Raw genomic sequence first — 15284 nt, 5'->3', positions numbered from 1 at the left:
CTTATGAGGTAGATGAAGTTATTGCTGGAAGATTAATTAAAGTTACTGCAAAATATGAAAGAAAAACTATAATTCTGATCAATGTATATGCTCCTGTTTTTGCAAAAGAAAGAATGTTGTTTTTAGAAAAATTGGCTAGTACATTGGAAGGATGTGATTCAGATTTTCTTTTTTTAGCTGGAGATTTTAATTGTACGATTAATAATTTGGACCGAAATCATGTTGAACCACATATGGCTTCAAGAAATAAACTTTTAAGAATTGTGGAAACATTTGATTTAGCAGATGTATGGCGTGAAAAGCATGGAGATTTTAGACAGTACTCCTGGGCCCATTATAAGGAAAACTGTATTTCTATGGCTAGGATTGATAGAATATATTGTTATAAGCATCATTCACAGATTTTTAAATCATGTGTTATCACTCCAGTTAGTTTTTCAGATCATGGATTGGTATGTGGAGTGGTTTTTATTAATTCTCTTAAAGTAAGAAGTGCATACTGGCATTTTAATGTTTCGTTGTTAAATGATAATTGTTTTAAAAAAGGTTTTATGTTCTTTTGGGAACAGTGGAAAATGAATGTAAATCATTTTGAATCCTTTCAACAGTGGTGGGATGTGGGCAAAGTTAATATTCAACAATTTTGTTAACAGTACACTCTTAATGCCTCTAAAAATATTGTTAAGTTGATTGAAGATGTTGAATCTGATATAATAGACCTTCAGATTTTAAGTGAATCAACTCAAGATCAAAGCCTTTTGCAGTCTATAAAAAATAAAAAAGATGTTTTAACTGAGCTGCTTGGAATTAGGGGACAAGGATCACTAGTGAGATCACGTTTTTTTTTTTTTATTTTAACGAGATGGATGCACCAACAAGTTATTTTTTTGGTCTTGAGAAAAAAAAACGGACAAAGCAGATTAATTCATTCATTGTGGGATGATGATGGGAATGATTTGACAGAGCCTTCTGAAATACGGAAGAGAACTGTGGAATTTTATTCAGCATTATATGCCTCTGAATATAAAGAAGAAATGAATGTCACACATAAGTTTTTTGAAGGTCTTCCACACGTGTCAGCTGAAATAAATGCTGTACTTGAGCAACCATTGTCATTGCCTGAAGTTTACTCAGCTTTGATGAGTATGGCAAATGGTAAAGCTCCAGGACTTGATGGAATCCCCATAGAATTTTATAAAACATTTTGGAGCATAATGGGATCAGATATGTTAGCAGTGTTTAATGGGAGTTTTGCTGAAGAGCAGCTCCCGTTGAGCTGCAGAAGAGCAGTGTTGACGTTGCTACCAAAAAAAGGGGATTTAAGAGATATAACAAACTGGAGACCTGTTGCTTTGTTATGTGCAGACTACAAGGCATTATCTAAAACATTGGCAAATAGGTTGAAGAAGGCAATGGAATTTGTGATACATAGTGATCAGTCCTATTGTGTTCCAGGCAGATCAATTTTTGATAATATATCTTTTATAAGAGATTTACTTCACACTTCTGAATTGTTTGGTTTTAAATTTGGTCTTTTTTCAATGGATCAAGAGAGGGCTTTTGATCGAGTGGAGCACAAATATTTGTGGAGTACAATGGAGGCTTTTCATTTTTCTTCAGTTTTTTTAAATATGGTAAAAGCCCTTTATGGAGGTATTGAGAGTGTTCTGAAGGTCAATGGTGGCTTAAGTGCATCTTTTAAGGTAAATCGAGGGATAAGACAAGGTTGCTCCTTATCGGGCATGTTATACACATTAGCTATTGAACCTTTGTTGAACAGATTTCGTAATGAATTGGTAGGTTTAACAATTGATGATAATGTTATATCTGTGTATACTTCAGCATATGCAGACGATATTGTTGTTTTTATTAGAAACCAAGATGATGTTAATAAAATATCTTCAGTAGTAGATGAATTTGGGATAATTTCATCTGCTAAGATTAATTGGAAAAAGAGTTCAGGTTTATTAGTAGGAGATTGGAGGGAAGAAAAACCTAAATTGCCAGGTGGTATAAGCTGGACTCGTGGGGGTTTTAGATATTTAGGTGTTCATTTGGGGAATGAGTCCATAGAAAAAGAGAATTGGAATGGAATTTTAGAAATGGTGGAAGGAAGATTAAAAAAATGGAAATGGCTCCACTCATGTTTGTCTTATAGAGGTAGAGTATTAATTATTAATAATTTAATAGCTTCTGTGTTGTGGCACAAGTTAGCAATTTTAGAACCTCCAATTGATTTGTTAATGAAAATACAAAGAATGCTTGTTGATTTTTTTTGGGATCAAATGCATTGGATACCGCAGAGTGTCTTATTTTTATCAAGAGAGTTTGGAGGTCAAGGTTTGATTCATTTGGTAAGTAGGAAAGTTGCTTTTAGAATACAATTTGTGCAGAAATTATTATACAGGAATTTGGAAACTCCATGTCGAGTGTTAGCTGGGCGAATTTTAAAACAGGTTGGAAATTTAGGTTTGAGACAAACAATTTTTCTTCTGGATACCACTTTTTTGTGTGTTTAGAGCATGGAGTGTTGTAGAAAAGAGAAGATTGTTTACAAAAAAAAATCATCATTATTTTGGTTATTAGAAGAACCAATTGTGTATGGGTCACAAATGTTTTTAAAAAAAAAGATGAATTTCCGGGTATGAATGATGCTTTTATTAAAGCTGGAGTGGTGACAATGAAACATCTGACAAAGTTAGCAGGTCCGAATTTGAATAATGTGGAGGCGGTGGCAGAAAGACTTGGTATTCATTCTTCTCGAAAAGTTGGACAGTTTTTACAAGGCTTTCGGGACTTATTAACTGAAGAAGAAAAATTAAGACTTAAAAATTGGATGGAAGGATGTGAATTGCCTGAGTCTACTGATCTCTTTCCGAGTATGGGAGTGAGACCGAGAATGGATGAAGAGGACTTTCAAGATCTATCAGGGTTTTTCAAAAATGATGTTCGTTTTACTGTTTTTAATTCTGTAGGAGGGAAAAGTATTTATTCCTTTTGTGTTAAGATGCTGAATAAAGGAAAATTAAAAAATAGGATTGACACACCATGGAGGAAATATCTGGATGTAAAAGATGAGATAATGCCAGTATGGGAAACAATTTATAAGCCACCATTGACCAAAAAGGTTGGAGATATTCATTGGATAATACTGCATGGTATTATTGCAGTAAATGCTTTTGTGGCTATTATAAATTCTGAAATTACTGATACCTGTCCTTTTTGTAATTGTAGAGAAACAATTTTTCATTGTTTTCTTAGGTGCAAACGATTGTTGCCTTTATTTGTTTTTTTGACAGAATTGTTTAATTTGTTTGGAGAAATGTTCTCTGATGTTTGTTTCATTTTTGGAGTGAAAATTGGGAAAAATAAGAGGGATATTAGTAAAATCTTACATTTTCTATTAGGACAAGCTAAATTAACAATTTATGCAACAAGAAAAAGAAAAATAGAACAAAATAATAATATTGATGTTCTTGTTTTTTTTTTTAAATGTATAACAAGAGATAGGATACATTTCGAATTTAATTATTATAGATTAATGGATAATGTTGAAGGTTTTAAAGAGATTTGGAGCTTAAATGGGAAAATATGTACTGTGAATGGAGAAATTTTATCTTTTTTCTGAAAACTTTGTTTAATGCGTGTATTTTTTAAATGTTTTATATCGGTATTAATTGCCATTTGAAGAAGGCAAAACAAAGTGATGTTAAAAATTCAAAATTCTCTGTCTCTCTCTCTCTCTGTCTCTCTCTCGCTCTCTCTCTGTCTCTCTCGCGCGCTCTCTCTCTCTGCCCTGTTAAACTTTCATGTGTTTTTCAGTCCTGTCAATTATAAACGTTCACTCTATGATGGTTAAGCTGTGCAATTAATCCGCGAATCACATTCATCAAGGGCTGGGGAGCAGCTGGCCTGTACAGTTAATGAATTACAGATAAACTACGACAGCCTACATCGCACATCCTGCAATGTGACTATCGTGGATTCGTACATTGCGATATCGATGCTTAAACGACACATCGTGCAGCCCTAATGGTGAGTTCATATTTTCTATCGCTGATGTAGGAAATGAGCCAGGAAAGTGCTAAACCAGTGATACCGATAACGGAAAGACGAGAGATTAGTATTTTTAATGAAAGACTGTGTCAAATGCAGAGCTTAGATTTAGAAGAATCAAGAAGATTATTAACCCAGAATCCATAGACAGAAGAATGTCATTAATCACACGAAGAAGAGCATTTCAATTTTTTCCTAGAATTTTACTTAAGAATGGTAAATTTGAGATTGGCCTATAATTGTTCATGTCTAGATGGTCAAGAGATTTTTTTTTTTTTTAAGTATGGGGGTCACCACAGCCATTTTTTATTCTGCTGGAACAAGGGCAGATGCTAAACTACTGTTAATCATATGTGTTATGTAAGGTTCAACCTCAGGAACACACATTTTAAGCAAAACTGTATGTGTAGGATCAATCTGGCAGGATGTAGAATTTGACTTCACAATTAGATCACTTATGTCAGCAGAAGTAGTGAGATAAAAAGCAGAAAGAGAGCATGTTGAGTTAGCCGAGTCAGCTGACAGCAAGTTAACATTTGAGTCAGTTGTATGAGGGGTGTCATTGGAAAATAGATTCAGTGATTAACTTTATCTGAGAAAAATATTCAATAGTCATTCACAATCACCTCAGAGCCACAGATATGTTGTGGAGGGTTAGTGAGTTTGTTAACCATAGCAAACAGAGATTTGGGCCTGCACATGGAATTCTTAATAGTAAAAGAAACATATGAGGATTTTGCAGTACGATAATTGAGCAAATGTTCTTTCAAAGCCAAAGAATGTGCAATTGTAACACATCCTATCTTCAGGAGAAGTGAGCCAAATGAAAATCCAATAAGGGAGGTTTTAATGATGATAATGGTCAAAAACAAACACATACAAAACTCAAGATTTGCTTTATGCCAAGATACTACACACTATGCTACTTGAACGACCGACAAACCAGAACTAAACAGACAGGGTTTATAAAACAAAAGGAAAGTAATTAGAAGAACAGACACAGGTGGGGAGTAATCAATTAACTCAACAAGAAAAGGAAAGTGACTAAATAAGGAAAAAACTCAAAAGAACCAGGAGAACGGAAGTCCATGACTGTGACATTACTCCCCCCTCCCGGAAGGCTCGTCCCGAGCTGTAACACTAGACAACCGAACGGAGACACAGGGGATTCTATGCTGGGCAGAACCACCAGAGACACAGGAGACATAGTGGGTGAAGGAGGTTCAGGGAAGTGTTTTTGAGGGAAATCTGGGGAGAGGATGGGTTCGGAGAAATCAGGAGGTAAAGATGTATCCAAGATATTTAAGCTGGGGACTGGTGATGGTAGGTGATCAGGAGAGAGGGCGGTTTAATATAAATATGGCTTGCCAAGGATTGTGTCCTATCCAGCCCCAGCAAAAAACAAGCACTCAGGAATGAGTCGTGATGACTCATCCGGTTTGCGAGCTCGAGGACATCCTCTACATATCGCTCCAACCTCTGACCGCTCTGCCTCAAACACCTCAGTTCCCCCTCAGCCTGCATTTTCTGTTTCGTTCGGTCGTTCTGTAACACGTCGTATTACAGGGAGGGAGCCGAAGGAAAATCCAATAAGGGAGGTTTTAATGATGATAACGACGAAAAACAAACACATAACTAAGATTTGCTTCACGCTAAGATACTTCACACAATGCTACTTTACCAACCGACAAACCAGAACTAAACAGAAAGGATTTTGAAAACACTACGAAAGTAATTAGAAGAACAGAAACAGGTGGGGAGTAATCAATTAACTAAACAAGAAAAGGAAAACGACCAAATAAGGAAAAAAACGCAAAAGAACCAGGAGAACGGGTTGGGTAGAAGACAACAAATCCCATCATCCCATGCTCCTTCTTAGTGACATCCAACCACGCAATTGTTATTGTTTTGGTAGTGCGCCCTCTAGTGGCAGGTCCTACAACCTGTACCTTTAAGTGTTTTTTACATTTTTTTATCAGCTGGATTTGCTTGGTTTCAATTTTTTTAACTGGATTACTAAATTCATGTTAGAGATATGTTATATGATGGTAAAACATGCAAACAGTGCTAGCAGCATGCTATTCATGCTATAAAATATGCTAGCAACATGCTAATCATGTTGAAAACATGCAAGCAATGTTCTAACAGGTTATTCATGTTAAAACATGCTAGCAACATGTTTACATGCTAATAATCAGCTTAAAACATGTTAGCAAACACTAATTATGCTAGAAACATGCTAACAACATGCTAGTCATGCTAGAAACATACTAGCAACATAGTAATTTCATATTAACAATTTGCTAAATCATGTTATCAACATTCGGTCAGTATCTATTAGAGGTGGCATGGTTCAGCTTTTTCACGGTTTGGTTTGCTTCACGGTTTTAGAGTCACCGCTTGGTACAGTTCCTTATGTGGATAAACTATACTTTCAAATAAAAATGTTGTTGCTATTCGATTAATAATATAAAGACTGTCACTTTAAGAGAATGTACTGATCAGTGCACTGATACAGTAGGCCTACATTCAGTAGGTTTAACAATGGTTTTTTTTTTTTTTTTTTTTTTTTAGCGAACCGTCCCACCCCTAAAATGTATCTAATCTATCTATCTAAAACTACTCTGCAAACTTTCAGCCTTGGCATTCTCAAGCCAATTTCAAAGTTTGTTCCCAAACTTTTCTCATTTGGTTAATCTTTGCTAGTTTTGCTTAAATATACAACTGTAAACTATTTGCTCATGTTAGCTCAATTATATAATATTAATAGATACAACTGATTGTATCTAATTCATTAATAAATGTTATAATAATAAATGCTTTAGAATAATTGTGTTAGTTCATGATGACTAATATAATATATATATTGTCAATTAATGGAACCTACTTGTAAAGAAGATCAAGGCTTGTGATTCAGTTACTAAATGGTCATAACTTTCACTTTCTTTTTATCACTTTAATTTGGCAATACTTTTCCGGCGTTAATGAATTAATGAACTCTCCTGAGTCTTTTTGTGAGGTTTAGTGACTTCAGCTCTAGGATTGTGAAGATGTTTCCTGCATTTCCTCAGGTTTTAGATGCATCCGTTTGCCATAAACCGATGCCTGCCAGGCAAATCCCAACCACACGAATGACAGATGTATCCTGTCAGTTACAGTATTTGTTTAAAATGTTTACAGTCTGTTGATTCAAGGCTCCCCGAGGCCGTATTTCAGATAGCGGACCTTTTTCATTTGACGTCATTACCCAGAATGTCCTCAGCAATTAATGAATGTGAATGGACTTGCAAAACAACTTCCCAGACTTCGTCAGAGCTGTTCAAATCAGCTATCATTCATGCGAACACCATTTTGTGGAGATGTTGAGTCTCTGTGTTGTTTATACGGAAATCTCCAACGGTCATGCACATATTGCCATGGTGTCTTGTTTGCCTATATCCAAATTAGAGTGGCTAATTGTCATGTTGTTTCACAACTTGGCTGGTTGCTAAGCAGGTGAACCATTTACACAGAATGATACCCATTAACTCTTAAAATGGCACTTCCCCTTGAGTAACTCTTGTTTTATTCTCCCTTACAGATGCCTGGTTTAGTGTCATGCCTTGGCGATCTAATAGTCACTGGAATCATCATCCTCTTCTCTGACCACGTCCAGTCAGAGATATGGACCAATGAAGGTACAATCTGCTTTTATTTGGGCCAAAGTGCTTCAGGACAGCCAACCACATTAGCATTTAAATGTTGCTGTTGCTAGTATGTGAATTTGCGTTCAGCATATGGAACTCGTCAGAAGTCTTTGTAGCATGTCTCTGTTTAGAGAAAGCAGGATGAAAATATTTAGCCATTGTATTGCTACATTGCTAATTCTTTGGAAAAGTAGGTAAAAAGCTCACTTTTGAAAAGGCCTAAAAATATGAAAGTTAGTGTGTGTGTGTTTCAGTATGTAAATGAATATGCAAATTCATGTCCCATTTACACGTAATGCGGTCACATTCTCTCAAAAGATTTTTATTTTATTTTTTATGTTAACAATGTAATTAGGGTTCTATTTATTAAAACCAAGTATCTCATTAAGTTGTTGCAAGTGTTTAAAGTATTAGTACTCAAGGCAGGAACAATTTAAACTTTACAATTTAAACAATATATCTTATTTGTGAACTTATGTTAAGCTGTTTGTTTTAATAGTCAAATTATTTTCTGACATCAATGCTTGGTGAACACTAGTCACGAAATTCACCAAGCTGATTGATTCAGGCCATTACAAGTTTTATTTTGAAATGACAAAATGGTGACATCTAAGGGTGCGTTGACAACAACCAATGTACTAAAAAAAGTTTTTCCTTTGCGTTTTTGAAAGGTTTTGCATATAGATGACAACATTGTCAAAACGATCATTGTTCGCATGAATTTAAAAAACTACTAAAAATCTGTATTATTCAAGCCAGGCCAGCAGGTGGCAATGCCACTTTGTAAAGAATCACTTCATGCCTGCATTTTTTTCAAAACAATTTCACTTTGAAATCCGTTTTCAAAATTTTGCAATTTCAGTTTGACAAAATGCTGTTGTCATGTAAATGAACAGCCAAAACAGATAGTAAACACCCCCCTAAACGTGTGAGTTGTTTACTTAATGAGTCATCCCAATACTTTGTTTATTAATTCTGATTTAGAGGCAAGAAAACGAGGCGGGATTTATCGCATGAAGCAGTCATAGCACGATGGCAGAAATTGTCTCCTCTCATGTGACTTTCAGATTTTAACGTTGCATTGTGACAATCATGCTTTAAAAAGTTTTCAGATTTTAACGTTGCATTGTGACAATCATGCTTTAAAAAGTTTTCAGATTTTAACGTTGCATTGTGACAATCATGCTTTAAAAAGTTTTCAGATTTTAACGTTGCATTGTGACATTCACACTTTCAAAAGTTTATCTAAAGTCTTTGATATAAACCCTGTTTCATCAGAGATTTTTTCTGGGAAAACAACGTATATACTCTGAAAGATTGCATTTATTTGACCAAAATACAGTAAAATGCTAGCATTGTGAAATAATATTAACATTTAAAATAACTATTTTTTTACTATTATTTTAACAGTTTAAAATGTGGTTTATTCCTGTGATTGATAACTTCACGATAGCTGGCCACGTTAGCATTCACATTTTGTTGCTGTTAGTATTTGGATTTGTGTTCAAGCATATGGCTCTCGTCAACAGTCTTTGTAGCGTTCCTTTGTTGACAAAGCAGGATGGTATTATACAGAACAACGAGAGCAGATACCACAGAGTTTTATCATGTGAAAATTTGATTTTAATGCACACCGGGAACATAGCCATGGCTTTGTTTTGTGGAACAATAAACATCTCTGTTTAAAGTCCCCAGTTCTTCATTGCCCCACATATGGATTGCTCAATTAATGCATGCAGCTCCGGTCTGTGTGTGTTTGGCTGCGATTTCGCTGGCCAGAGAGGGAGAAATTTGAGAAATATGGTGGGATTTCAAATAATATACTTTTGCCAATATTATCTGAAAGACGACATTGAGCACAAGAGTTTCATGAGTGCAGTTAAACCCGGCCACTGGATCGACGCCACTCTGTGTGTGTGTGTGTGTCTGCTCTTTGTTTAACTCTTGGCAGTAATATCTGATATAAATACTGAAATCTGACTATGCAGAAACGTACAGTAATGTAAACACCTTAAATCTTGCTATAGAATTTCTGCAAGCCTTATTATGAAGAACGAATGAAGCAGATTTTAAGTAATTAGAGTGAATGGGATGAGTCTTTCAGATTGGAAATCAGACTTTTTTTTTTTTCGTTCTGTAAAGGGTAGGGTTTATTGAAATTATTGATAATAAAAGGCTAAATGCCACTGTGAGATGTTTTTTTTTTCCTACAAATATATCATAGTTTGTTATTAAATAATTTCTAGGAATGGTAGGTGACACACATTCACAAATTTTTTCAAATCGTGAACACATTAATGAATTGCACTGGGCCCCCGTTAGTAGTTGTGTGTGTGTGTGTGGGACGTGAAATGCTGGAAACTGCGAAAATGAATTCTCAAAATCCAAATGAACCGACAAAGATTGACTCGAACTAGATGTACCCGTCACCCGATCCACATATGCATGGATTGCTTTTTGCATGAGCAATTTATGACATATTAATGCAGAACAGAACATTTTTATTCGCAAACATGTAGGCTACAAATCGCTGCACAATCATTTAATCCTGAATCAAATTGAAAGGCATGTGTTTGTGGTTCGTAAGATACATGTATGAAATTGATTGTAGTACATATATTAATCATTTTGAGTCTAATTTCATCCCATGCATGGCAATCTTTGTGGTATATGCATATCCAAACTGTATAATTACTTAATAAAATAATTATTTTTCTCAGACTACAACAATATTCTTATAACATGCAAAACAGCAAAAAAAAAAAAAAAAATGTACATGTGAAAAGGGGTTTTGTATAAATGTCCAGTGCTCCCCTGACATCTCAACAGCGTTGGCTTCTTGATAACGTATCACTTGATGAAATGTCTCTTGTCACTTCTGGAATAGCACAGCTCTCATGTCTCCTGCTTTCAGTTTCAGACGTCCAGTTCGGTGGACTGGGCTCCAGGGTCACGCTCACATGCGGAGGTGCTCACGGCGGGTACGTTCTCCTGTCTATATTAAGCTCCATTAGACTCCAGAGCTAAGCTTTCCTGTAAGGAGCGATAATAGTGTGCTTAACCACCCTCTGCAGGGGCACGGGCCAGTCCTTATAGGGTTTGGACACATCGAGTCTATTTACTGTAGAGGGGCTTGATTCCCCAGTCTCATATAAATGTGTATTTCCTGCCAATAAAGACACTGTCCAAGAGAATCCCAGTGCCAAAAACAAGATTTGCACAACCCACGAATGAGTAACAAAATATGCAGGTCCAGTTGACATTGATAGCGGTTATTTTGTGGACCTGTCTTTGATTAGAGCAGGTTTGCGGGGAAAGCAGGTGAAGGTTGTTGTTGACTCTTGAGTTTTGGATGGGTTCGACAGGTCTCCAGTGGAATGGCGGTTCAATGGGAGCTCAGTACCGCTGTGGCAGATACACCAGGGCTCGCTTACGCTACTGAACACCACACACTCGATGGAAGGCAACTACAGCTGCCATGATGAACGAGGAACTTTACTGCACTCCATCAAACTACGCCTGGGCTGTAAGTCAGCTTCAACGATACAAAAGTCCTTTGTTTCATGTTTTGACTCACAATGTGATTCATTTGATGAAATAATTGGGAATAAGGGTTTAAGGAATTGGCTTAGGGTAGATGCCTTATTTAATTTAATGTTAATGAAAACTAGGCCCCAATGGATAGATGTATTGTACCTTGTGCCTTGGCATCCAATACTAATACCAAAATACCCTTCTTTCTTTCGTGATTTTGGTTTATTTTAATTAAAGTTTTTAAGTATGCTTTTATTTATTTATTTTTTTATTCTCTCATTAAAGTATGCTTTTGTTTATGCTTGCATTTATTTATTTATGCTTGAATGTATGCTTTTATTTATTTTTACGTTTTTAATTAAGTTTGTATTGTTATTAGTATTTTGTTTTATTTATGTATGCTTTTATTTATATTACGATTTAATGTTTTAAATTATTGCTTTAATTTAAAATATTATTTGTTTTTTGTTCATGTTTTTATTTCTACTTTTAATAATGCTTATATACCTACGCTAATGCTTTTATTTTATTTTTTTATGTATACTTTTTTATTGAAGTGCAAACCTATATGCTTTTTCTGTCAGTCAATATTTTTCGTACAAGTTTTCTTGACTGACCTTAAGTTGTATCAAAGCAGGACATTCCTTCCGTGCAACAAATTGAACAGACTATATGTTTATCCCTCACAGCCTTGTTTTCATTAACTTTGAATTTAACATGGCATCTACCACGACTCTGTTCCATTGCTTCTGATTGAAAATGGCATTTTAAGAACATTGCTGGCTTAAACCAACGAAAGTGTTGTAGCAACATACACATAATGGATCTGATAAACTTTGAATCATGCTCGTGACTCATTGGAATTGTAATCTCAGATCATACATGCAAGAAGTTGCTAAAAAGGTGCTTCTATAGAACAGTGTTTAATGTCAAATTACATTTGTACATTAAAGTATCGTTTAAATCATTTAGTTTTAAAGACGCTAGTAGACTCATGGACAGTGGTATTGACATTGACAACAGAAATATAGTAATCTGTAATTGTACATGTCTCATAGTTCCTCTGAAATGCTGCTGGAAATGTTCTAGTAAAAAGGAAGGCCTTTGTGCCCTGGGAGATTTAGAAAGTGTGCAGTTGTACGCCCTTTCTGTTTAACTCAGGGCACTTCCTCTGACAGGAAGTCGCTGCATCACAGCTCCACAGTTTCCTGATAGGAAGGGTTGAGATTGCTGCTTCTAGTGTGTATGAGAGTTTAGTCTAGTGTATCACATTCCCACATGTTCTTGAAGGCAGCGCTTGAGTTAAACAGCTGTCTTGTGCACTCTGTCTGCTTGGGTGTTCACAGATAAAGTGTATTTATGTCTGAAGTTATCTCTTGAGACATTTTGTGTCGTCTTCTTCTTTTAGATCCGCCTCATTTTGTCCGAATTTCTTGTCGTATGCCGAGTCATATGAACATCTACTGCTCCTGGGTACAAACTAAGACAACACACCTGCCCACGTCATACAGGACCTCCTACAGGTGCACTCTCATCTCCATTCCTGAATACTACTACCACTACTACTAATATTTATTTATTTGTTTGTTAATGTCCTTCCTTCCTTCACTGTTCTGCTGTTTTCTGTAGTGTTAATAAAGGCAGGCAGGTGGACGACTGCGAGCAGAAGCACATTGGGTTGAATGAGTGTATAATTACTAACCCACCGTTATGGACCTCAAAGTTCCTGGTGAACATCACCGAAATCAACCCTCTGGGATCCAACTCCACCATCGTCCAGATAGACATTCATGAACTCTGTGAGTTTGCCTTTATACTCTTAGCAAATGCATTGAATCCTTTGACGTATTTTGATTTATATTATAAGATCATTTTGAAATGTATTCACACATGTCCAACCCCACACCTCAACAAGTATTCTTGACTTTTAAAAGGCTTTCTTTAAAGCTTTCCTCAGCTCTTTTAGAGTAGCGTTTGAATCTTTTGTTCTGTTCATGTAATAAGAATGCATGTCTGTGAATGTGTGTTTTCAGTGAAGCCAGATCCTCCCGAGGACGTCCAAGTTCTTCAGGTGGAAGGTCAGCCCACTCAGTTACTGGTCCAGTGGAGTTATCCTTCATCCTGGACGGTTGAAATCATGCCCGCTTTTCCCTTAACCTTCTCACTGCGTTACCGGCCGATCGGCTCCAGCTACTGGTCGACAGTAAGAACCTTATACAATCAACCTCATTCATCACTTATTAATTAGATTGATTGTGATATATTTTTGTGTCAATCATCCCTTTATATTCTGAATAATTATGTTCTGTCATCATTTACGCACCATACATTTATAGGTACATACAATACACTTACAGGTACTTATGTGGCCTAGTGGTTAGAGAGTTTGACTCCTAACCCTAGGGTTGTGGGTTCGAGTCTTGGGCCGACAATACCACAACTGAGGTGCCCTTGAGCAAGACACTGAACCCCCAACTGCTCCCTGGGTGCTGCAGCATTAATGGCTGCCCACTGCTCTGTGTGTGTGTTCACAGTGTGTGTGTGTGTGTGTTCACTGCTCTGTGTTTGCACTTTGGATGGGTTAAATGCAGAGCACAATTTCTGAGTATGGGTCACCATACTTGGCTGTATGTTATGTCCCTTTTTTTTACTTACCATTATATTATGCTCAAACCTTTATTTGACCTAAAAGCAGTGGGTTTAAACGCAAAGTTTAAAGCGCATGGCACAGGTACACTCAGGGCATGTCCAAATCCACTTTTGCTATTTTAACGACGGAAAAATGGTTGGCACGCCCAGGCACATGGTCTAAACGGGTTGTCCCTATTCTCTTAATGAGTAATGGGTGTTATTTGGGCGTAACGTGCAATAAACCAATCAGAGTCTCATCTTCCATTACATTTAAGAGCCAGTTGCGCTCGTGCCATGACGGATTTGCTATTTACACAGCAAAATTTAGCAAGCACAAAGACAGAACGTGTCTCCGAGATGAAACGGAGCTGTGCGAGCAAATAGATAGCCTGATACATGCGATGACTATCCATTATGACATGTTGTCATACATATATATATATTTTCAATATTTGGCATGTTTGTGTGCTGCTGTTCGTCCCTGTGTTTAATAAGCAGCGTGTACGTGCGTTGTGGACTCGCCTATACTAACACGCTCTTTAAATAACAAAGAAAGAAACATTGCGTCAGACTTTAGACCAGGTTTGAGTTGGTCTAAGGCACAGTCTGTTTTCAGCTCCTTAAAATAGCATTGCGCTAGCAGTGCGTCTGAACACATCTCTTTTTTAGACCAGCACGCCCATGGTCGCACAAATGGGCACAAATGCATTTTCTAATTAAATGATGTGGCGCTGGATGGGAAAATGTGAATCGACTTTAAACTAGCAAACACACTTGCGCTGCACCTTGCGTCGCATTGTGCCGGGTGTATTACAGGGCCAAATATTTTGTGTCAATATAATGAAATTCATTGTGGTCAAAAACAACACTGGATCCCCTTTGACTTTCATTGTATGAGGAAAATGACATTTTCTTGGTTTACAACCAACATGCAGCCCTCATATCATATGAGTCTTCAATAAACAGTCCTGTAGTCCAGCCCTCTCTGCACTAACACACACACACACACACACACTCACACACAGTCTTATCTCAGAGCCCCACAGTCATCTCTGCATGGGCTGATCTTATCTGCTTTCACCAGGCTGCTTGGCCTTTCATCAGACAACCAGATGTTGGCTGTCTCCAGATCTGTGTGTGTGTGTGTGTGTGTGGCACTGTAAGGGTTGTTTTTGCTTTATCTGACAATTAAAAAGGAAGCAAGGTATAAACTTTTTTTTGTTGTTGTTGATATAATAAAATGCATGAAAAGCAAAACTGCTGTTACATTGTGTTCCAAAAGTGTGTGTGTGTGTTAAGAAATTAGTACTTTATTCAGCAATGAAACATACCATTGTTAAAAAGTGACAGAAAAGACATTTAAGGTTAATCATAGAA

General features: G+C 36.6%; 1 protein-coding gene across 1 annotated transcript in view; it reads left to right on the top strand.

The window, feature by feature from the left end:
- Positions 1 to 15284, top strand: part of il11ra (interleukin 11 receptor, alpha) — a 51894-nt gene that overhangs the window by 22799 nt on the left and 13811 nt on the right. Inside the window, exons 2-7 of the mRNA XM_052568028.1 lie at positions 7637 to 7733; positions 10657 to 10723; positions 11108 to 11268; positions 12685 to 12799; positions 12906 to 13075; positions 13310 to 13479. Of these exons, the coding sequence (XP_052423988.1) occupies positions 7637 to 7733; positions 10657 to 10723; positions 11108 to 11268; positions 12685 to 12799; positions 12906 to 13075; positions 13310 to 13479 (780 nt within the window). The remainder of the gene's footprint in view (positions 1 to 7636; positions 7734 to 10656; positions 10724 to 11107; positions 11269 to 12684; positions 12800 to 12905; positions 13076 to 13309; positions 13480 to 15284) is intronic.

This window comes from Carassius gibelio, chromosome B10, assembly GCF_023724105.1.
Source record: "Carassius gibelio isolate Cgi1373 ecotype wild population from Czech Republic chromosome B10, carGib1.2-hapl.c, whole genome shotgun sequence".
NCBI lineage: Eukaryota > Metazoa > Chordata > Actinopteri > Cypriniformes > Cyprinidae > Carassius > Carassius gibelio.
The sequence above is the reverse complement of the archived record's forward strand: the minus strand, read 5'-3'. Positions and strand labels throughout refer to the sequence as shown.